Source organism: Eptatretus burgeri, chromosome 4 (assembly GCF_056783735.1).
Source record: "Eptatretus burgeri isolate ZD-2024b chromosome 4, Ebu_testis_v1, whole genome shotgun sequence".
NCBI classification, from domain to species: domain Eukaryota; kingdom Metazoa; phylum Chordata; class Myxini; order Myxiniformes; family Myxinidae; genus Eptatretus; species Eptatretus burgeri.
This window is the reverse complement of record NC_140964.1, coordinates 6,607,548-6,629,270: the sequence shown is the minus strand read 5'-3', so window position 1 is coordinate 6,629,270 and position 21,723 is coordinate 6,607,548. Positions and strand designations below refer to the sequence as shown.

The window sequence follows — 21,723 nt, the reverse complement described above, 5'->3', positions numbered from 1 at the left end:
GTTACACACTGAGGAAAGGAGCCTTGGTTCGGTGGCTGCTGACCCACCACATAACCGGGGAGTACGCAGAACGATTCAAAAAAATGTGTACACCTACCAAGTCCAAGAATACACATGAATAACTTGGACGTGCTCGAGTGACCAAGGACCAGAATGATGTTAAAGTCATCAAGGAATACATCAAGGAACAATGCCAAGATCCATTTGCCCTGGAAAGTGTGGCAACCTCCCTAGTTAATATAACTAGTGGTCAGGTGGCATCAGAAGAAGTCGAAGTCGATGAATGGAGTGCCACAAAAGGGTCGGGAAATGTTCAATCAGTTCACGAAAGAAAGGCTTGGGGACTAAAAGAAGAGGAATTTCTGGGATCCAATCCCCATGACAGTAGTCAAAACGTTTTCTGCTCTGAGGAAGTGTCTTTCCAGTGATAAGGATAGGAAGATAATGATCGATACTGAGGTACTCTTCAGAAGACTGCTTGCAGTGTCAAAGAACCGTGATGTGGATATGCGCAAGGTCCTCTCCTACGAACTGGCAGCTGTTCCACCTTCAATGTTCCACGACGATGGTTCGATGAGGAAAACCAACAAAGCAGTTCTTGCCAAAAAGCTGGAAGCAAATACGGATGAAATTCTTGTCCTTCCCAAGACAGAATTCCCCGACGTCATCACAGTCTGCTGCATACCTCATTGATGGCATGGCAATGTGTCAGACCCTGAACGAGAATCATTTCAAGACTTTCAATGATCTTGGAAAGGTGGTTCTGAACCGAACTGTGCATCTTCTGAAGAGCAGTGACATGGATCCTTCCATTGACATTGTGACGGTCTTTGACCTGTACGACAGAGAACATTCAATTAAGTCGACTGAACGACAGACGAGGAATGATGGATTCCGGATTCAACTACCAGATACAAGGGAACAGGGATGTCCCGAACTACATGAACTTCCTCAAAACCAGTACCAACAAGGCTAGTCTCGCTTCATTCATCTGTCAGTACATCTGCGACAATGGACAAGATCTCCTGCCTGCAGATAAATCGGTAGTACTGGCAGGTGGATTTGAAGATGGAGAAGTGGTCAAAGTTCTGAATGAAGTGGGTGTGTCCAGTCTTGAGAGGTTGTACAGCACACAAGAGGAGGCGGACACTCGTCTGGTATTGCATGCAATCATGTTATCGAGAGACCATCCAAGGATAATCATTCGGTGTGACGACACGGATGTCCTGGTGTTGTTGGTGTATTACTGGAGCAGGGGAGCACTGGCCGATGAAGTATATATGCATGCTGAGCACTCAGGGAAATTCGTCTCAAAGGAACGATTCATACCTGTTCACCATATCAGTACCAAACTCAGCAAAGCAGCATGCAAGTCCTTACCAGCCGTGCATGCTCTGTCAGGATGTGACACGACAAGTGCTCTATACAGACTTGGAAAGCCAACGGCATATTCAGCTCTCACCAAAAATTCAGATGCCTTACAGGGCCTGGAAGCATTCCGGGATGTGCCTACTTTCCTAGATACCGCAAGGTTATTTGTCCTTCTCATGCATGGTAAAAAAAACTAAAAATCTCAGTTCACTGAATGAGCTTCGTTTCGTACTCGCCACCACCACTGATAAGCCCGCATCGACACTGCCACCAACAGATGATGCCTTCGAACAACATGTATTGTGGGCCCAATACCAAGAAGCAGTGTGGTGTCAGAGTCACGTTGCAAAACCTGAGAATATGAACCCAGTTGGCCATGGTTGGCATGTGAATGCAAAGGATGAACTGCGTCCAACAATGTACCAGAATGAATCGGCACAAGCAGAGGTTAGAGACCTAACTCATTTGTACTGCACTGACAAAGGTTGTCGCGGACAGAAATGCCAGTGTGTCATTGCTGGACTTGAGTGCATTGACATTTGTTCCTGTGGTGGAGAATGTGAGAATCGGCCGGAGATAAGTGAGGGCAAATGGAGATGAAGTCGGAGATGATACGGACATGATGGTGTAAATAGTGTGTTAAAACTTCCCAATTGTGGGCCAGCTGAAGTGGGTTAACCCCTAATCCATTAACCCCAAATATTGTGAGTGTACTTGGCAGAAAGGAATTAATGTGATGTTACCAAGTTTTCAATCTTTGTAAGTGCCAAAATAACAATTATTAAGATATTCCATAATGCTCAATTTTTTATGCGTTTTATGGGTTAAATGGGTTAAATGGCCATGTTTTAATTAGACTGTAAAACATCGTGTTTCATAAAGTAGACATCCTAACGAATCCAAAGATACCTAATTTGCCTTGTTCTAAAGTGTGGAGGGGTAACTCCTTAAATAAGCCCCTATTTTGGCCTCATCCGCTCCACAATGAGCCCAAAGTGCGATTCCGGCCCTTTGGGCCGAGAAATGGCCCTTCCGGCCCTTTGGGCCGAGAAACGGCCCTTTCGGCCCATTTTCTTAAAATTGTTATTTCTCGGTTATTAGTGAACGGAACCAAACCAAACTTGACAGGTATATTCTGGAGACCATTCCCCAGGCATTAACTGAGCCCAAAGTGCGTTTCTGGCCCTTTGGGCCAATAAACGGCCCTTTCGGCCCATTTTCTTAAAATTGTTATTTCTCGGTTATTAGTGAATGGAACCAAACCAAACTTGACAGGTATATTCTAAAGACCATTCCCCAGGCATGAACTGAGCCCAATGTGTGATTCCGGCCCTTTGGGCTGAGAAACGGCCCTTTCCGCCCATTTCCTTAAAATTTCTATTTCTCTGTTATTAGTGGACAGAACCGAACCAAACTTGACAGGTATATTCTGGAGACCATTCCCCAGGCATTAACTGAGCCCAAAGTGAGATTATGGACCTTTGGGCCCATTTTCTTAAAATTGTTATTAAAAAACAAAAATTAAATGTGCTTGGCGATGCCCAACGCAAAATTAATTCGCAAATGATGATATGAAATGCCTCACTCTTGTGAGGTGTTCTGGTTTCTTTTTCTGATGCGATGAAAATCTTACCAGATTTCAAAACTATCTGTCATCCATGCTATCGCTCACCTGAGAGTTGTACGAATGAACTCTCATGGGGTATGCTCGCAATTCGAACTTGTTTTTTTTTTTCCTCCTGGAGGTCCCTTCTGTTATGCCAAGTTGGAACTTCCCTCATTTATATCCTCCATCACCGTTTGCCAAATCTGGTGAAGTGTTGGACCATTTGTACAACAATGCAGAGATGCTGAAAAACAATAGAAGAATTGCTCTTCATTTCTTCAAGTGGACTATGAAGGGTTGTAATAAAGTGAGATCCATAGTTCTATTCTAAACTCATCCAGGGGATTTGGAATAAAACGTAGTACTTACCCTCAGGCCCAGCTTGGAATCTCCCCTCAAGATCTCGGTCCCAATAGTTGTAGATCAGGGAAACTACGTATATGGCCGGCTTATTACCTCCACCACCGAAGGTGGAAGGAGGTTATGTTTTCACCCGTCTGTCTGTTTGTTTGTTTGCAGGATATCTCAAAAAGTTGTGAACGGATTCGGACGAAATTTTGTGGGCAGGTTGGGTGTGCGACAAGGATGAACTGATTAGATTTTGGTGAAGATCCGGATTTGGATCCGACTACTTGAATTTTTAATGTGATTTTTCACCATTGAGAGGTAGGGCTAAAATGATATATTTATTGGGCCTGATATGTTCTATTGGATCAGGCATTGTGTGGTGGAGGTATGTGCTCTACCGAGTGCCCTTCTTGTCTTATAAAGTGTTTGTGTGTTTACTTGCGCGTTTGTAAGTTATTCTTTCACTGCCGAACCGTAGCACTTCGAGGCCCCACATTTTTGTGTTTTAAGCTACCACATGTTGGCTTTGATGTACGCTTTGAGGCCACCAAGGACCGCTACAAAGTGTATATTGGGAGGTGGGGTCAGGCAGTGCTGCCGCTGGTCCGTAGGCAAAAGATAATCGCCCTAAGGCCAATGATGTCATACACTGCTCGGAAATCTGATATATGTGCTTCTATAAAATGCTCGAGGCATTTTTGAGGAAAAGTTGACAAACCACTTTTTTATCATAATTTGGGTATGCTGAGTCCATTTTTGCTGTCTGTCACCCTCTCCTGTGACTCTAAATGCCTCAAAATGGCCAAAAATAAAATGGCTGCCAAAGATGCTATTTTATTGTATTTTTTGCATACCTCTAAATTAAACACAAACTTGAGTACTCTCCTCATTCAAAATGCATCATGATGTACAAAGTTATACTCAAATATGCAAAATACTGTTATTAGTTTCTTAACATAGGTTTATGGTGTCCATATTGAATTTCAAAATGGCTGTCATTGTTAATCGGTATATATTGCCTATATAGCAAATATTTGTAGGCACATTCATATGACGGCAAACAGTGAATTAGATTAGGTACAAGCATTTAAGCAGTGCTGGAGCTCATGATTGCCAGTAAGAAATTCAAAACATTTTACACTGAAACCTGTTCTTTAATAGTCATGCTTGAATTGGTAATTGCATACTAAAATTGTCAACATTCACCATAATAACATATACCATATCATTGAATGTCAAGAACTTACTGGTAGTACAGAATGCTACTTTATATGTATTTAACTGTTTTGTCCTGAAAACCATCTCTGAAATATTTAGTCATATATAATATATGTGATGTTATTTTTTAGTGCTCGCACTAAATAAACTCCAAACGAAGGTTCTGGAATAACTGACTGTATTGTCCGCAAACACATCGCTTATCACATACACTGAGCTTTTCATCCTGGACAGCGTTGCCCGAAAATATCCAGTCGCAATGTGAAAATAATTGTTCACCACAATTTAATGGAATATGCATCTCCCTACAATGTCTCATATGGAAATGATCGATATCTCTGCAATTGTGTCACTCAGTCATTCATTCACAGTTCTACTCATTGCGGCAGTTGTCGTTATCCTTGCATTTGCATTGTTATGTGCACAACATACGAGACTTTCTGCACTTGCACCATAAATTCATACAGCCAGTGTTGCAGTTACAGGAAATCAGTTCCAGACATGACTGGGGTACAGGTGGCAATGACATCAAAATGGGCACCAGTTTGTGTCAACCTGTAGAACATTGTCATAGCCAATGATGTGACCAGCATTGTGAAAGAGCTGCACCAGCTCCTTTGATCTAGTGGCTTGGTGTAATGTACATGCTAAGCCTACATGCTTGGGCGTCCAGCGTTTTCCACCACAGACATTGTAAACCAAGTCTTGCTCTATGCTCAGAATTATACCTTGAAGTTTTAATCCACCCTGGGATATTTCCTCTTCTTTGGTTTCTTCAGTTTTATCTTCGATATTTCCAACTTCATCCTCAGTTTCACCAAGATCACTCTCGAGAAGACCCTGGCCACCAAAGAGCAAACGAAGAAACATAAACAGATTCTCAGGAACACAGGATATTGCTTCATCCTCACTAATGTTGAAGCCTTCATGTGGAGGTTGGGTCATTATTTCAGATTGCAGCTTAAGGCCCGGTCACACCTTGACGTTTTAGCCAGCGATGGCAACGTATTAAAATGTATGTAAAACGCTGGCTTACGTTGAACTTTTGATGTTTTTTTTTAAAGATTCGGACGTATTCATAGCGACTTGGTCTTATGTATAACGCATTGGTAACGGACACAGAACGTTTCGTTGTGTTATAGATAACTTATACCAACGAATGCTGAACCTGTTGTCGGCCTACACAACCGATGCCCAACGATAGTCTAACTTAGGCATAGCGGGTTGCACGCATCGCCGACGATGTCGTGACGTAGCCTATTAAAAGGCTGACGCACAACGATTCGAATCATAACTGTCGTAGAAATGGAAGTGACAACATCGCGGTCACACCATGGCGATCTTGCCAGCGTATGCCGACCTAAGAAAAATGTGTCTAAAACGTTGGGGCACGTCAAATACGGTATGAGTAAGTTTGGTATACGTGAGTAGAACACTAAAGTACGCTATCATACGTCGTAGTAAGTAGAGTACGTCAAGAAATTTTAAACATGTTCAAAATTTTACGACGTACTCGGCGTATGACACACGTTCTTGCATGCGATGGGGATAAGTTTTACAAACGATATGTGGACGCTTACACACGTCCACAAAGGCTACTTATAAGCTACTCATAAGTCGAAACACGTCGCGGTAATGTCTTTTTTACGCGAAACTTATTTCTAACTTATGTTTGACGTGCTTTGAACCAATTCTTTACGTAGTCCCAACACACATCGACGTATGTAGACGTATTCCAATGACGTCTTTCGGTCGACAAATAAAAATAAATGAACGTGTTTCTAGCTTACAACTGCCATATAAAGACGTGTTCCCAGCGGTTTTGGGAATTGGTATATAAAAATGCTGCTCATAAAAGGGGAACCCAACAGTGTTTTCGAGTCCTTTTTGAGTCGATGTCCATGTCAGCAGTATCAGTATCAGTATCAGTATTAGTATTAGTATTAGTAGTAGTTTGTTCATGTTGGCAGTAGTAGGTGAGTGTGAGGGGGAGGGTGTGGGTTATGATGGATCGTCCTTGCGTCCGCGTGTCCACGGGTAGGAGACATCTTTTCACCATTGTTCGAAGTTCTTCGCGGCTAATTTTTTATGGGGCTTTGTCAACAATGAGCTATAGCTTGTTTTTACGATTTAGGTCTATTCGTAACGGGTTGGACAAATGCACAATGAACTAATAATGTGCATAGAGCGCTTTGATTACTTATAGATACGATATACTAACGAATAATTATCGTGAAGCCGGCGTTCACAAACTATGCCCAACGATAGCCTAACTTATCCACATCGTGCGGCAGTTTATCTTTGCCGGTGACGTAGGGTTTGCTATTCATAGGCTGCCACTCAACGATTTAAATGGCTGCATCTCCACTATTGAAAGTAGACGCTTGCGCTCCACAATTGGATTTTTTTTACACTCAACGACTTTTAAACGGTACCACTCAGCTATTTTCATTGTTTACAATGAACGATTTAAGTTGCTGTCACTCGCCTTTGTTTTTTGACGCTGGGGTTTTGAAATTTGAAGCGTTTCTTCTGAACGTGTTAAAACGCTCAAACTCGACTATTTTAAATAGACGCTGCCGATGGACAATTGGAATCATAGCCAAGCTAGACATCGAAGTGTGAACATCCTCGTCATGCCGAAGAAAAGTTTGAAGAATGCTGCAAAGAAGTGTCCTGGCCGTGGCCGTGGACGCTGACGCAAGGACGATCCATTATACCGACGTCTTTCAGCCTATGAGTAACTTAAAAGTAACGTCTGTCGATGTGTGGCAACGATCGCGTAACGTGCCAACAACACGTTAATCATAGGTTAGAAATAAGTTTCGGGTACGCTAAACATTACCTCGGCGTGTCTCAACTTATGATTAACTTACAAGTAGCATGTGTTGACGTCTGTCAACGATCGCAGACCGTGCATACAACTTGTGGCCAGCGTAGCGGAACGTGTGAGTCATACGCCGGCATACGTTGTGAAATTTCAAGCATGAAAAAATTTGAGGACAACCAAAAAGTACAACGTTTAAAGCCAACGTACAACGACGTATGGCAGTGTTTTTCAGCGTGCTCTCAATGTTATCAAAACTTACCCATAACGTATTCAACGTGTGCCAGCGTTTTAGAAAAAAAAATTCAAAAATCGGCATACGTTGGCTAAAACGTCAAGGTGTGACCGGGCCTTTAAACACAACATGTACCATTTCCAGAAACAAGTCATCCACAGGCTGATAAGCAGGCATGGTATGGGCATCCTCATCTTCAGCTATCAACTTTGAAATTGAGACATGTCCATATTCTGTTGGCACCAGCAATGTTTGTCTGTCTTCAACGGCTTGGTTGTGCATAACGACGAACTCAAAGAAGTTGCTTATATATGGTTTAAGCTTTTCCTTGAAAGATGACCTCCTACTAGTGAAGCATGTGGGAACGTCAATGTCAGCTGTTTCAGCCAAGTGACTATATCTTTTCCACACCTCAGATAACTCGAGAACTTGAGCTAGTTTTGCTAAACCCTCCAGTTCTTCCATAAGTCATTGCATGGCAAGATCTGTTTTTTGGTGTTTTCCTTTCTTCTGGATGTATTTCGGAGGAATTGTTTGTAGCAGTTAGCATGGTATTTGCCTTCAGAAGCTATAAGATCATTCACACCAGATAAACGTATACTGGTAAGATGATCATAATGAGAAGCTTCAAGGATCTGCTGGCTCTTCTTCAGTGTGGTCACAAATGACAATTTGGCCTTTGTGCTGCCATCCTGACAGAACATACAGGCCTCCCAATCAACAGGCTGTATGGAGCTTCGAAGTCTAGATGATGGTCTATGTGGTGTATTGGCATAGAGCGTGGAGGAGTTGTGATAGTAGTCACGTGTCTGCGATGCATATAGCTGTTCGCGCACGCTAGAGGCTCGCAGTAGTGTGCAGTAGTGTACATCCGGACGGGCAATAAACAGTTACGACAACCCTCACGACTCTCCGTGCCTCACTGCCCTCCGGACATTACATTGGCGACGAGCATGTTTCGGATCAACGCGTGCAGAGTGCCTGTTTTCCTCGGCATTGACTTTGAGTCGTTGCCGGAGCAATTGGATTGTAGGGCGCACGGAGCGCCGGGAAAATCATCGCAGCTCGCACGGTACAAGTTCGATCACCTGGCGAGGAGCCCAGGGAAGCGCATCGCGAGTTTCGCCGCACGGGTGAGACATCTCACCGTCGCCTGCGAATTCACGTCGAGTGAACGGCAGGCCGGGCTCGAAGATCGTTTTGTTTCTGGTTTGCAAGAGTCGGAAATGGTTTCTGCAATGCCACGGCTAAAGGACGAGGACATTACATTCAACTCAGAAGCGGCGTCGGCCGTCACACAGACTCTGAGGGAATGTCCAGGCCCTCGATGGCCAGAGCATGACAGGTGATCCGGGGGTCCGCGCGGTGTACCAAGCACCCACGGCCACACGCACAGTCTTCGGTGCGGATCGTGGCCAAACGTTGCAGCGCGGCCAGTCGGACGGCGATCTGAACACTCAGGGACATCTACAGCCAGTACGATGTTTTGTGCATGACGTACGTTTTTACGTCCCGGGTCGAGACCTGCAGCCTGGGCAAGGTTTTGTGGATGGAACGCCGATCGTGTTTCAAGTTGATACCGGAGCGGCGGTGTCGATCATAAGCGAGCGCACCACTCGTGCACTCCCTGGTCTATGCCTTTTCAGGTCTACCCTCGCATTGCACACGTATACCAGTGAAGCGCTACCAGCGGTTGGCAGGGCACACGTCTTGGTCGCCCATCAAGGTCAGCGGGTCGAGCTCTCGCTGTTCGTGGGGCGAGGGGAGGGCCCCGCCCTTTTGGGTCGGTGCTGGTTGGCCCGCATTCAACTAGACGGGACGGCGCCAGCCATTCACCTTGAACGTCCCGTGCCAAGCCGATTAGAGGGTCAGTGGAAGGAGGTTCCTCTTGCGGAGTTCGTACCTCCAGGTGCGCCTGTGTCTCCTTCGGGCCCCGTACCTCCGTTTGGGCCCAGGCCTCCCTCGGGACCCGAGGTCGAGGTCCCGGTGGCAGGAGCCACGGCGATACAATGTTGGTGTCCGTTCATTGCTTCCTGCAACTACGATATACGGTTCCGGAGCAACGGGGAGCATGCCAGCTGCGATGGGCTCTCGCGCTTGCGTGGCGCGGAGGATCCACCTTCGTCAGGATCAACCAGCCAGGTTGATGTGTTGGCACTGGGCCAGGTCACCGCCAAGCAGGTCGCGGTGGAGTCGGCTCATGATACAGTGCACGCCCGTGTCGTTCAGGCGATTTTAACGGGGGACTGGAGCGAACCGGTCGCATTCAAGAAGTTCGCGGAACGCGACCATCGACGGTGTCCTCTTTGACGTTCAGATGAGGACCTGCACGCAAGTCGCCTCAACGTTGTGACAACCAAGAGGCTTGCTCGCAGTGTGGTTCATTATTTGTTAATTGTTGTGTGTTTGATTCTCGTGGCCCTAGTGATTAAGCTTGGCGTTATAAAAGCAAATGCCGACGGTCCGCATGTGAGCAAAATGTGTTTGATTGGGATCAATGCTTTCTCTGATGTGAAGAAGTTGCGGACGATCGTTGCGAATAAAGAGGTCTTCCAGATCCCGGTCTTCGATGACAGTCCGCAGTTCGCTGCAACCTCATGTGTTAACATTATTCTGTGGGAACGCGCTGTACGTAAAGAGAAGTTTGCATCTGCGCAGATGATGTTTTTGCTGTTGTATGACACTGCTGTGCATCCAGTCAATGCTGATCGTCTGTATGGACGTGCGTTGAGGTCTCGGCTGGATTTGCTGCGACCTAAGGGGTCGGTGGCAGGGGCGGTGTTGCACCCGGTGCTGGTGCTCGATTTTGGTGTGTGACGGCTGGTAATGGAGCCGGCTAATTGCCTGGTTCGAGTTGATGGCGGGGAGCCAGGGCAGGTTCGCTGTTCAGCGTCACCCCCACCCCTGGTTTCGCCAAGGTCAGACGTGCCGGGCGCCATGGAGCGCAAACCTCTGGTCTCGCCAAGGTCAGCCGCGCTGGCGCCCGCGGGGCTTGCAGGCTCGGGGTGTTTACCTGATTCGGTCCTGTCTGAGGGAGATGTGCCAACTTGTCGACCGGGGGCATTTGATGGTGCCGGGGGAGGTTCGCCTGGGGTGTCACCTCGACCTCGCCGGGAGGCGTGTAAGCATGGGCCGCCTGGGGGCGCTTCTGCTGCATCGTCATACTGTGCTCCCAAACTTCTCTCTTTATATCTTTAACACGGCCATTGTTATTATGGTCTGCAAACATCATTGGCTTCGTCGTGCAACTCAGTACTCTAGCACCAGTCCACTGCATTTGGGATTCAACTCACTCGCACCAACACAGTATATGATGTGATGGGGATAGAAGAGTGTATTATCTGCCACATTAAAACAACGGCATTATTGTAACAGGTTGTGCAGATGAAGCACGCTTTTCTTTTGTGCCATCTCATCTGGGTTTGATTCTCAGCCCGACCATCACCCCAGGGTCAGATCAAGTGACTTGGTACTTGGAGGGTTTTACATGGTTGGTCGTTTTGTTCCTCTGTTTTTTTTATGTCATAGTATTCTTTGCCAATTATGCTTGTCATTACAGTTGTCATTTTATAATCATGCTTTTACGAGGGAGGAGTGTTGTGTATTGGCATAGAGCGTTGTGGGGGCGTGGAGGAGTTGTGATAGTAGTCACGTGTCTGAGATGCATTTAGCTGTTCACGCACGCTAGAGGCTCGCAGTAATGTACATCCGGACGGCAATAAACAGAGTTACGACAACCCTCACGACTCTCCGTGCCTCACTGCCCTCCGGACATTACAGTCTAGAGGGCAGATCACCAGCTGAAGCACTTGTGCCAGCTTCACAGGATTCAGAGTAATTTCGATTTTGTAATTTGGATATGTTTGTTTTGCTCATAAAACTAGCATTGCAAGATTTGTGCCATACCAAGGAATCAGGGTTGGTAGTAAGTATCAAAACAAGTCTATCTATTGCTATTCTGTTTTGACAGTCTCTGTTTCTGTCGTATTTGCACAGACTCTTTCAGTTTGGTTAGTCCTTGTTCTGTAGCACATAACAGTTTGTCACTTTTCTTCTCCTGGCAGATCATGCATTGTGTGACATCAGTGGATCTGTCTCTTTTAATATTCAGCATTGGCTCCATATTCTCATTTCTGTAGTGGCACATTCATCATATGAAATTCCACATGAAGCACATCCTTCATCTAAAACAAAAGAAAAAGGAGTTAGTGCATTTCATTACTCAACCCTATAAACGCTTTCTGGTGATGGTCATCTGTGCGTAGAGTGATTCAGCTTTTTTGTCACACATATATGGAGCAAATATGTGTTTCTGGATTAAAACTACGATTGCAAATATTTGGGCCAAATCAAATACTTTATTCCTTAAAACTATGAACAGTTAAACTCAGGATGTACCTTAGAAGTCGATTTAGGAGAAATAGTTGCTGGCCATGGCAGCCGTCTTGAAATACAAGATGGCCGCCATTGCCACTAATTAAAATGCAGACAACATTACATTTTGATAGGACGAAGAGTTTATATATGGTCATGCGTTATGCCTATGGATGACACTTCTGAACTGTGCATTTGACCTCAGGAAGACCGGAAATAATGGCGAAAATAACGTTTTGGCCATTTTTAGCCATTTAGAGTCACAGGAGAGGGTGACAGACAGCAAAAATGGACTCAGCACGCCCAAATTATAATAAAAAAGTGGCCTGTCAACTTTTCCCCAAAAATGCCTCTTGAAGTCTGATTTCCCAAAAATCCGACCAGTCTAATCATGGCATTTCAATGTCAAACACGTCCCAACGAAACCCACAGCACGAAAAGCTCACCTCCCTTGGCAGTGCGAGGTACCCCCCTCTCGTTATCCACAAGTCAGAAGAAGACATTTTATAAAAAATGAAAATACATGTTGGGATGGAATTCCAAAAAACAACCAAACAAGGTAGGAATGACACCACAATTCAACAACACAATCCTTTATGGATTTCCATCTTGACATGTTTTGACATTTTTGTTTTAGGTGGCAATAATAACAATTGTATGAAGATGTTTATGTGAGGGGTAGTTGTCGATTTGTAGTGTGAGTTGGTGTAATTGGATTTTATTTGTGGTGGGATTAAGATGGAAAAATGTCAAATGATGTCGTGATGGCAATCCGTAAAAGGATTGTGGTGTCATTCGTATCTTTTCATTCCTTGTCATTCCTTCCTACCTTGTTTGATTATTTTTGGGGGGGTTCCATCTTGATATGTTTTTTTTTTTTCATTATCCCCCACCGCATGGCAGAAGGGGGATATTGTTGTCACCCGGGTCGTCGGGCTGTCCGTCTGTCCGTCCGGGCGTCAACATTTATAGCTGTGAGTGCGATAACTCATAAACTGTTCACCATATCGATTTGAAATTTGGATCACACATGTATCACCTGAAAAGGAAGAACCCTATTGATTTTGGTCGTGGCCGGATCCAAGATAGCCGACTGGGGCGGCCATCTTGGAAAAAATGTTTTTTGTAATAAATGGAAAACCGCTTATCTGATTTCAATTATTTTTGGTTACTACGTTCCTCACCCCTGGGGAACTTTTTCGAGATGATGACCAAATGGTGTCTTGTTTCCAATTCACCTCCCTCATGTGGAATATGTATGACCTTTTTCATTCAATGGCGGGGGATTCCCCATCTCTGATGGTATATTTTTTTATCCCCCGCAGCGTGTCGGAAGGGGGATATTGTTGTCACCCAGGTCGTCCGGCTGTCCGTCCGTCCGTCCGTTCGGGCGTCAACATTTATAGCTGTGAGTGCGATAACTCATAAACTGTTCGCCATATCGATTTGAAATTTGGGTCACACATGTATCACCTGAAAAGGAAGAACCCTATTGATTTTGGGTGTGGCTGGATCCAAGATGGCCGACTGGGGCGGCCATCTTGGAAAAAAATGTTTTTTGTAATAAATGGAAAACCGTTTATCTGATTTCAATTATTTTTGGTTACTACGTTCCTCACCCCTGGGGAACTTTTTCGAGATGATGACCAAATGGTGTCTTGTTTCCAATTCACCTCCCTCATTATCTGGAATATGTATGACCTTTTTCATTCAATGGCGGGGGATTCCCCAGCTCTGATGGTATATTTATAAAATGTTTTTTCTGACTTGTTTAACTCTATTTTTCCCAATCTGGATGCCAATGATGTCATCATCGAGTCAATTATTTTGAGGTGGATCTCCTTGGAGAACTCCCCGCCCACCACCCCCTCACCGATTATCACTTGTACAAGTCTCTTTCTGAGTTCCCTCAATGTTCCCTCCAATATTCTTGTACCTTCTTTCTCCACTCAGACATTCTGCTACCCTGTTGTCCTTCACTTTTGGAGTCATCGATTTATTTTGTATGCCAAGATGTCAGAATTTTTATTTACCCTTCCTCCTTTCTCTGTTCCTTCCCTTCTACTCTATCCCCATCATCTTATATTCTTCCAATATTCCTTCCCTTCTATTCTCTTCTCATACTCCTGTATCTTCCCAATCTTTCTCCCTTCCTCTCCCAAAATCCACTTAACTCCTTTCCTTCTACCATACTAAGTTCACAATAAAGAGATACCTCCATTCCAATCTTCCCTCCCTACCCTGTGTAATTCTAATGAATAGATGCCTTATAAAGGGGTCACATGATCACATCTATTGACATTAAGGAGGAGGTATTGCACGATTTCCTTGAACAATAATATGCATACGGTATATGGAATGGTGACTTCAGGATACTTTAAAAAAAATAACTGGTATGACTCCTTGTGAACCTCAATGAAAGCTTCAGCAGACAAAGCAGTTTCTTGACAAGAGTTATACTTGGTGGTTTGCCATTGCCTTCCGAGCTTTGCGTGCCCATTCTGTATCCTTTAAAAAGCGGAGCATCATGCAAGGAAGCATCAAGTACCATTTTAAAAGTTTTTGGTATTACTCAGATGGGATTTGAACCGACGACCTTATGGATTTGGAGTGGAAGAATTACATGACAGCCACATGCACCTCAACTGGTGCTTGGTTGTCCATCTTCATGCCTCGGTAGGAGTGATATTAAAGAAACACTTTATATGAAGGAGTACGGGAGTACTCAAATAAAGGCATGATACAGGGGAAAAAATGGCTGCCCATTAAAACATGTACACAATGATTCGCTTTTAAACTACTTTTGAGTGAAGTGAGAAGCATTTCAATGCCACACCTTTTATTCTCGAGCGTTTTCTGATCTACCAGGATTAAAAAAGATGCCACAATACATCACCAAAGTACCACATTGGGAGATCGCTAAAACGCCAATTTGTACTTCTACCTCTTCTGCTTCTTTCCCTCTAAAAACAATGTAGAAATGTTGCCCGACCTAATTGAACAACTACTGAAGCCATAATGGTGATTCCAATGCGAGGAAGTTACTTTGTCTCTGGGCGAGTGCATGCAACCCAAAATTTAATAATATATACAACATGAATCATTTTATTAGGAAAAGAAATGGAGTGTAAATGTGGACTCAACCAAACCATGCCAGGATTGTGGGAGGGGGGAAAATGGACACTGGACAGGACCATTCCAAAAGCGATGCATTTCCAACCCGTCACCCAAATCAACTGAAATGAGTATTAAAACAATTTAATAACATTGATGGATTTAATCCACACCAAAGTAACAAAATATATAAAACATCAAGCATTTTATTATTTTTTTGAATGATATTCGCTTTGACATTTTTGCATAATTGGTAATCCACATCGTGGATTGATCCAGAAGCCAGGATTGAGGGGTGGGTACAGAGTGTACTCTAAGCTAAATTTGATAACATTGATGGATTTAATCCATACCAAAATTACAAAATATATAAAACATTAAGCATTTTATTACTTTAAAAAATTGCAGAAACAAGAAAAAAAAGGAGTAAAAAACAGAGGGATGAAATCTCAAAAAAACCACCCAAACAAGCTAGGAATGGCACCACATTATGATTCCACAATACGACACCACAATCCTCTTATGGTTTATGCTCATGACATCTTTTGACATTTACTTTTGTTGTGGGATTGTGATGGAACAACTCACCGATGGTGAAAATTACGTCTCAATCCGACAAGCGGTTGCGGAGAAAAACACGAAAGTTCTGTGTGGACAAACAAACAAACAGACGTTTTACCCTCTCCTTCGGCGGGGGATAAAAAGTACAAATGACCAATAAAAACATTTTTAATGAATGTATGGATGGTATGTAGTGATGGTCGTGCTAAAAGGTATGCTAAATAGTTTAAAAGTATGTAGTAATGGTCGTGTGTTTGTTTCCATTTATGAGTTTAACCAGTGAAATATCAATCAACATACACTATCATAACTAGATGCACGGATGGACAGGGAACGACCATTATTCAAAGGAACATGTACTGATGGTTTCACACGATAATCTCTTGTGGCCATCCCTACGTTGTTTGCATTATTTTATGGCAAACCATCCCGACATCCCTTTACATTTTTGAAATGTGATTTTTTTTTTTATGTATTACTTGTATATCCTTAATCAATGAATACACATGTCCACACCCCGTGTCCACAAAGCTGAATATCTGCATGTGCAAACCCAATCTGGATATAAAGCTTTTGCTTGTTTTCTATTGTGACCTGTAAGATGAGATTGTAACATGATCTTGTGCATTATATTTTGTTTTTCATTCCCAGAATATGATCAGAAACCCATGTTGTGAGGCCATGGTCAGGGTTTCAAGTGGTGTTGTTATCATTCCCCCCACGCCTCCGGTACGCAGCCATTCACTAACGAGCCCTTCTTGTGCCATTTCCCTGTTTTTGCTTCTTCATTCCACCAGCCCTTCCCCCGACCCCCTCTTGTAAAGCATTTTTCCGTTATTAGGATAAATCTCACCTCTTTCTCTTTCTGTCATACCATTCTTTTATTATATGCTTATGTGGAGATTACACTGCATTGGAATTTATCTTATTGGTGAATCATAAATTGTAATCCCTTCTGATGTTCCTAGCAAGGCCCTGCAATGATACAGGCCAACAAATGATTGGGCGTTTGCACCAATGAATTGGCTTTTGCCCTGGTGTGCAGCGGTCTGCTCGGTAGCTTCCACGTTTAATTTATTTATAAATGAGAACAGGCAAGGTAAAACATGACTGGCATTTGTTAATGCATGCATGTCACATGCATGTTCTATTGTTTACACCGTAAACATTAAGATAACCCAAGGATCATGGTTCAACACGTGTCCCTTGGCAATTCAGTGCTGACATGTTTATTCATCAGTCTATCAACACCTGAATGATGAAGGAACCCGGCTGGAATTCTCAACGACGACTGCAATAGCTTTTATATGTCGTACCTTGAAGTTACTGCTGTGATGTCATGTGCTGTCAATCCTGGGGTGTGTGTGTGTGCGCATGCGTGCACACACGATACCCTAATGCAATTTAGCACCACAGTCAATTCCGTTTGTGAGAAGGTCGAATGCCACAATTCTGTTTGCTTCCAAATTTTGCGTCCCCCACCCCTTGCTCTCTGAACTCGGCCTACCCCGTCATACACAACTGCTCCTGGACTCTGCGTGTCTTTTGCACCTGAGAAGGTGGAGAAGTTTATGTCAACCCTTGACTGATTCTTGAACTGGACCAGATGGCATCAGCTCACATGTCCTGAAAACCTGATCTGCTGCTCCTGCATTTCCTCTTTCCCTGCCCTTTTCACCCTGTCATTTGTGCCTGGTCATCTTCCATCTGCTTAGAAATCCTCCAACATCACTGAACTACATAAAAAAAAGGTACTAAAACGGATCCCTTTAACTGCAGACCTCTCGGTTTACTTCCAATCATCCGCAAGATCATGGAATCTATCAGTCGTTGATATCAAATCCTTCCTTTTCTCCAACCTCATCTCAGATCACCAATTCGATTCAGACCAGGTCACTCCACCTTGGACATGCTGCTTCTACTCACCCAACAATGGATGGAGGTGCTCAGTGTCAGAGATGAGACCAGGGCCGTCTCTCTGGACCTAACTTGAGCTTTTTATACAGTCTGGCATCCTGCCTTGCTCTCCAAACTCTGCCAATGGAATCCAAGGCAAACTCCGCACATGGCTTGCTGACTTCCCCTACTCTCGTAGCCAACGTGTGGAACTCAACGGAATCCTTCGCATCTCGTCTCCCTGTCAAGGCTGTAATGCTCCAAGTCAGTGTTCTGACCCAGTCCTATTCCTAATCGTCATCAATGATCTCTGACTCTCTGGAAAATCCCTTTTATCTATTTGTTGATGACTCTACCCTCTGCTATGACGTCCCTCATCCTTCAGACAGGCAGGCTGCAGCTACTTCCATCTCTTCAAACATTAAAAAAAATCACAGATGGTCAACCACTTGGAATATATCTTTCAATCCTGGCAAATCTCATTCTCTCACTATCCCTCTCTGAAAGGACCGTGTGACACCACATTTCAAAGTTGGCCTCTAAAGCAAGTAGGCGACCAGGCATCCTGTGTCGTACAAATTTGGCACAGCTCAATTCCTGTCCATCTTTCAGGCCTTCATCTGCAGCTTGATGGAGTACTGCTTTCCCCTCTGGGCTGCTCCCCTACCTCACACCTTGCTCAGTTTGATGCTGTGGAGATCAAGGCCTTCAAAATCATTGGAATGTCCTGCAATGAAGCCGAGTCCATGGGCCGATCACTTTGCCATTGCAGACAGGTCGATGGTCTCTGTCTTCTACCACCTCCTCTCTGGTCTTGCACCCTCTGCTCTTTCCATGCCTTATCCCCCCCCTCTCCCCCCCACACGTTTCTGCCTCTGCAGGGCACACGTACGTGGTCCGCCATCAACCCCCTTCTGATGAAATTCCCAAAATCCAGAATCACTGCTCGCCTCCACTCATTTCTTCCTCTTGTTATTTTTCCCACCTGTGGCATCAACTTCCACAATCTGTTCAAAGTCTTCAAGACGGCTGTTCTCACTCTTCACTCTGGGTCTTCAAGACAGCTGTTCGTCACAATCTCAGATCACCTCCACCCTCTCGTCAGTCATCTTCATGTGCATCTTCCCAATCATTTCCATCTCCTTAATTATCTCGATCTTCTGTGTCATCTTCATGTGCATCTTCTTTATCATCTCCATCTCTTCAATCGTCTTCATTTCTGTCACCTACTCCATCTCCTCAATCTGCTGTCTCTTCTTTCTTCTCTCTACATTTTGAAATCCCTTTGGAGTTACTCTTGTTCTCCTGATGACATATCTTATCTTTGCATAAACTCATCATAAACTTTTATCTGTGCATCACTTTTACTCAAACGTACTGTTGGTAGTCAGGTGTACTTTTTGGTTCACGAAAAAAGTGAAAAAGTATTTTCATGAAAAAAATAAGTGACCACTATATTCGTTATTGTTGTGTCTGTCTGTCTGTCTGTCTGTCTGTCTGTCTGTCTGTCCCGAGCAGAGCTCCGTGGATTTTGATCCGATCCTGATAAAATTTTGGTGGGAGGTTTATATCATGATCTAGTTGTGTTTTCTTGAAAATGGGTGTGGTACGCCCATTATGGGCGGAGCCACGCCCAAAAAATGTGTTTTTAGGGGGTAGCCGATTTCAATTTGCATCTTCTCCAAGGGGGTTTGTCGAATCTGACGGGTTTCGGTACTTGGTTAACCCAATGGCACCTGCATAGCCCCACGGACCTTGATTTTTTTTTTCATTTTCGTCCCAAGGTCAAGGCCACAAGGTCATGAACTTAGAAAATTGCGAATTATGTTTTTACGGGGTAGCCAATTTCAATTTGCATATTCTCCGAGGGGGTTTGTCGAATCTGGCAGGCGTTCCGGTATTTGGTTAGCCCAATGGCACCTGCATAGCCCCACAGAGCTCGATTTTTCATTTTCGTCCCAAGGTCACGAACTTAGAAAATTGCGAATTTTGACATAAAAATCCATCTTCTCCGAGGGGGTTGTCGAATCTGGCAGGCGTTCCGGTATTTGGTTAGCCCAATGGCACCTGCATAGCCCCACGGAGCTTGATTTTTCATTTTCTTCCCAAGGTCAAGGTCACAAGCTCACGAACTTAGAAAATTGCGAATTTTGACATAAAAATCATACGACCGCCCAAACTTTGAGATCTGGGATGATAATATTTTTTATGCATAATCTTGAGGTCATTCCCCACCTAAAGTCTTTAAACTATTTTGCTCCATCTCGAACACCTTGCCTGTGGCGCCCCCTTCAAGTTTGTTTTTACGCTGATTTCATCAAAGTATGGATAATCCGAGGAGTGCGAAATACCATAAAGCCTATATGATGTTATATTGTTCCTGGAATGTTCCAGAGGAATTTTTGCACCAAAGGTCATAATCCTTGACCTTTGACCTTTAAAGTTCACAAAGGTCAAATTTTCAAAGTTGTGGGAATCGAACCGGGTTTTCGACCTTCTTTGATGAACTAACTCCAATGGGCTATAACACGTATCCTGTTTTCTTATTTTAATGTCCACAACATTGTTTTGTGACCTGTTAAGGTTATGCAAAGGTCAAATTTTTAGTTGTTGAACGAAACCGGGTTTTCGACATTTTGCAGCTAATAACCTGTCACTCGTACCACATCATGTTGATCATTTTTATAACTTGGTCAAACATTATCACATTGTCTCATCCTTGACTTCTGAAGCAATCTAAATAGTCAAATACCGCTCGTAAACCATCGTCGTCTTCAGAATTGTATAACATTGCGAGTGATATTAATGTCATTGCATGTTTTTTCTGTTCATCGTATTGATGCTTGTGAAACAACCCATTTTTACATTTTTGTCTGGATCACACAAATGTGAAAGATGTAAATGAATGCATAGAAGCTTAAAAATGATGCAATTGTAAACTAGTATAAACATAAACCTTGTTGAATGAAAATTTTCTGAACATTACAATGTCTCCATTATTCATGAAGTACTCCTGTATCATATTGTGAACTTACACAGGCCTTCATTATTGCGTATTTACACAATAATCCGATTGTAAAAGAAAAAGAAAAAAAACTTTTATTTATTTATTTCGAGACTGATCAATGGAGAGATTTTGCCAACAGCAGGAATAACTTTTGGGTTTTTCCTCCGAGATGAACTTGTTGACCTTTCTTTGTTTTATGAAGAATCAGTCTTTGTTAGGTTTAGATGTGTGATTTAATGGCAAAATAATGAAATGTGACTTCCTCCTTCAGCCTGATGAGCTGAAGTTGTTTGGCAATATCGTGTTTATCAACCTCTGTTCCTGGCTTCTTCCTCACCCCTGCTACTCTCCCCCCCCCCTACACACAGCTCCTTGTAGGTCACAACGGATATCAGGAGGCTGGATATAGACGAGCGTGTTTGTGGTGAGCATGCACATGCATGGTAGCAGGACGGGGAGTACACCATCTATTGAAGGGGCTTGCCGGTCTGGCTCTACCATTGTTGTTACACTGGGGCCTCCTGCTGAGAGCAGTCAGACGACAGTTGTTGCTTCAACAGCTGCTACATCGTGGCCTGCTTTGTCACTGGAGGGATCCGTTATAGGTGGTGAGGGTGAGCAGTATGGTTGGACTGGTGAGCAAGTAACGTGTGATTTCGAACAACCAGCTGCGGTAGCTCATCAAGTGAGTAATTCTGGAGACAAGCCGATAAGGGATAGTAAGGTAGGTGAAGATGGGCACTGGAGACCAGAGACTTTTCCATGTGGCGGTGTGGGTGATGGAGATGGCCTGGTCACCGTTACCATCCTGACGAATTGCAGCGAGGAAGGGTCAGGTGAGGCTTTTGCAAACAGTGTTCTACAACTGCAGGATGATGCCAGCACAGAGACTGTGTCCAGCGGACATGCTCTCCAGCAGGATCGATCCATCAAATCTAGGGGCCCGGGCCAGCTTGGAGGTGCGACCGAAATGGACAGTGACAGCAGGGGCCGCATGCATCGCAGTAAATCCACCGGAGGCTTCCTTGATGGGCTGTTTGGTTGCCTGAAACCTGTTTGGAGCATCCTGGGTAAGGCATACTCCACAGAGTACAAGCTGCAACAGCAAGGTGAGGTCCTCATGCAAAGACATGTCTGTCTGTCTGTCTGTTATCATTGTCAGAGGA

At 44.1% G+C, this 21,723-nt stretch overlaps 1 protein-coding gene across 5 annotated transcripts in view; it reads left to right on the top strand.

Annotated features, from left to right (window-relative positions):
- LOC147027402 (mitogen-activated protein kinase kinase kinase 13-like) overlaps positions 1-21,723 on the top strand; it is a 71,262-nt gene that overhangs the window by 10,618 nt on the left and 38,921 nt on the right. For 3 of the 5 annotated variants that reach the window (XR_015057028.1, XM_085876759.1, XM_085876763.1), the window contains exons 2-3: positions 16,306-16,383; positions 20,926-21,666. Coding sequence is in view for 4 of the 5 variants with exons in the window: in XM_085876759.1 (XP_085732885.1) it covers positions 20,988-21,666 (679 nt within the window). In the remaining variant the exon portion in view is untranslated. Of the gene's footprint in view, positions 1-13,304; positions 13,388-16,305; positions 16,384-20,925; positions 21,667-21,723 lie in introns of all 5 variants that reach the window. The other 2 variants (XM_085876761.1, XM_085876762.1) reach the window with 2 other exon arrangements.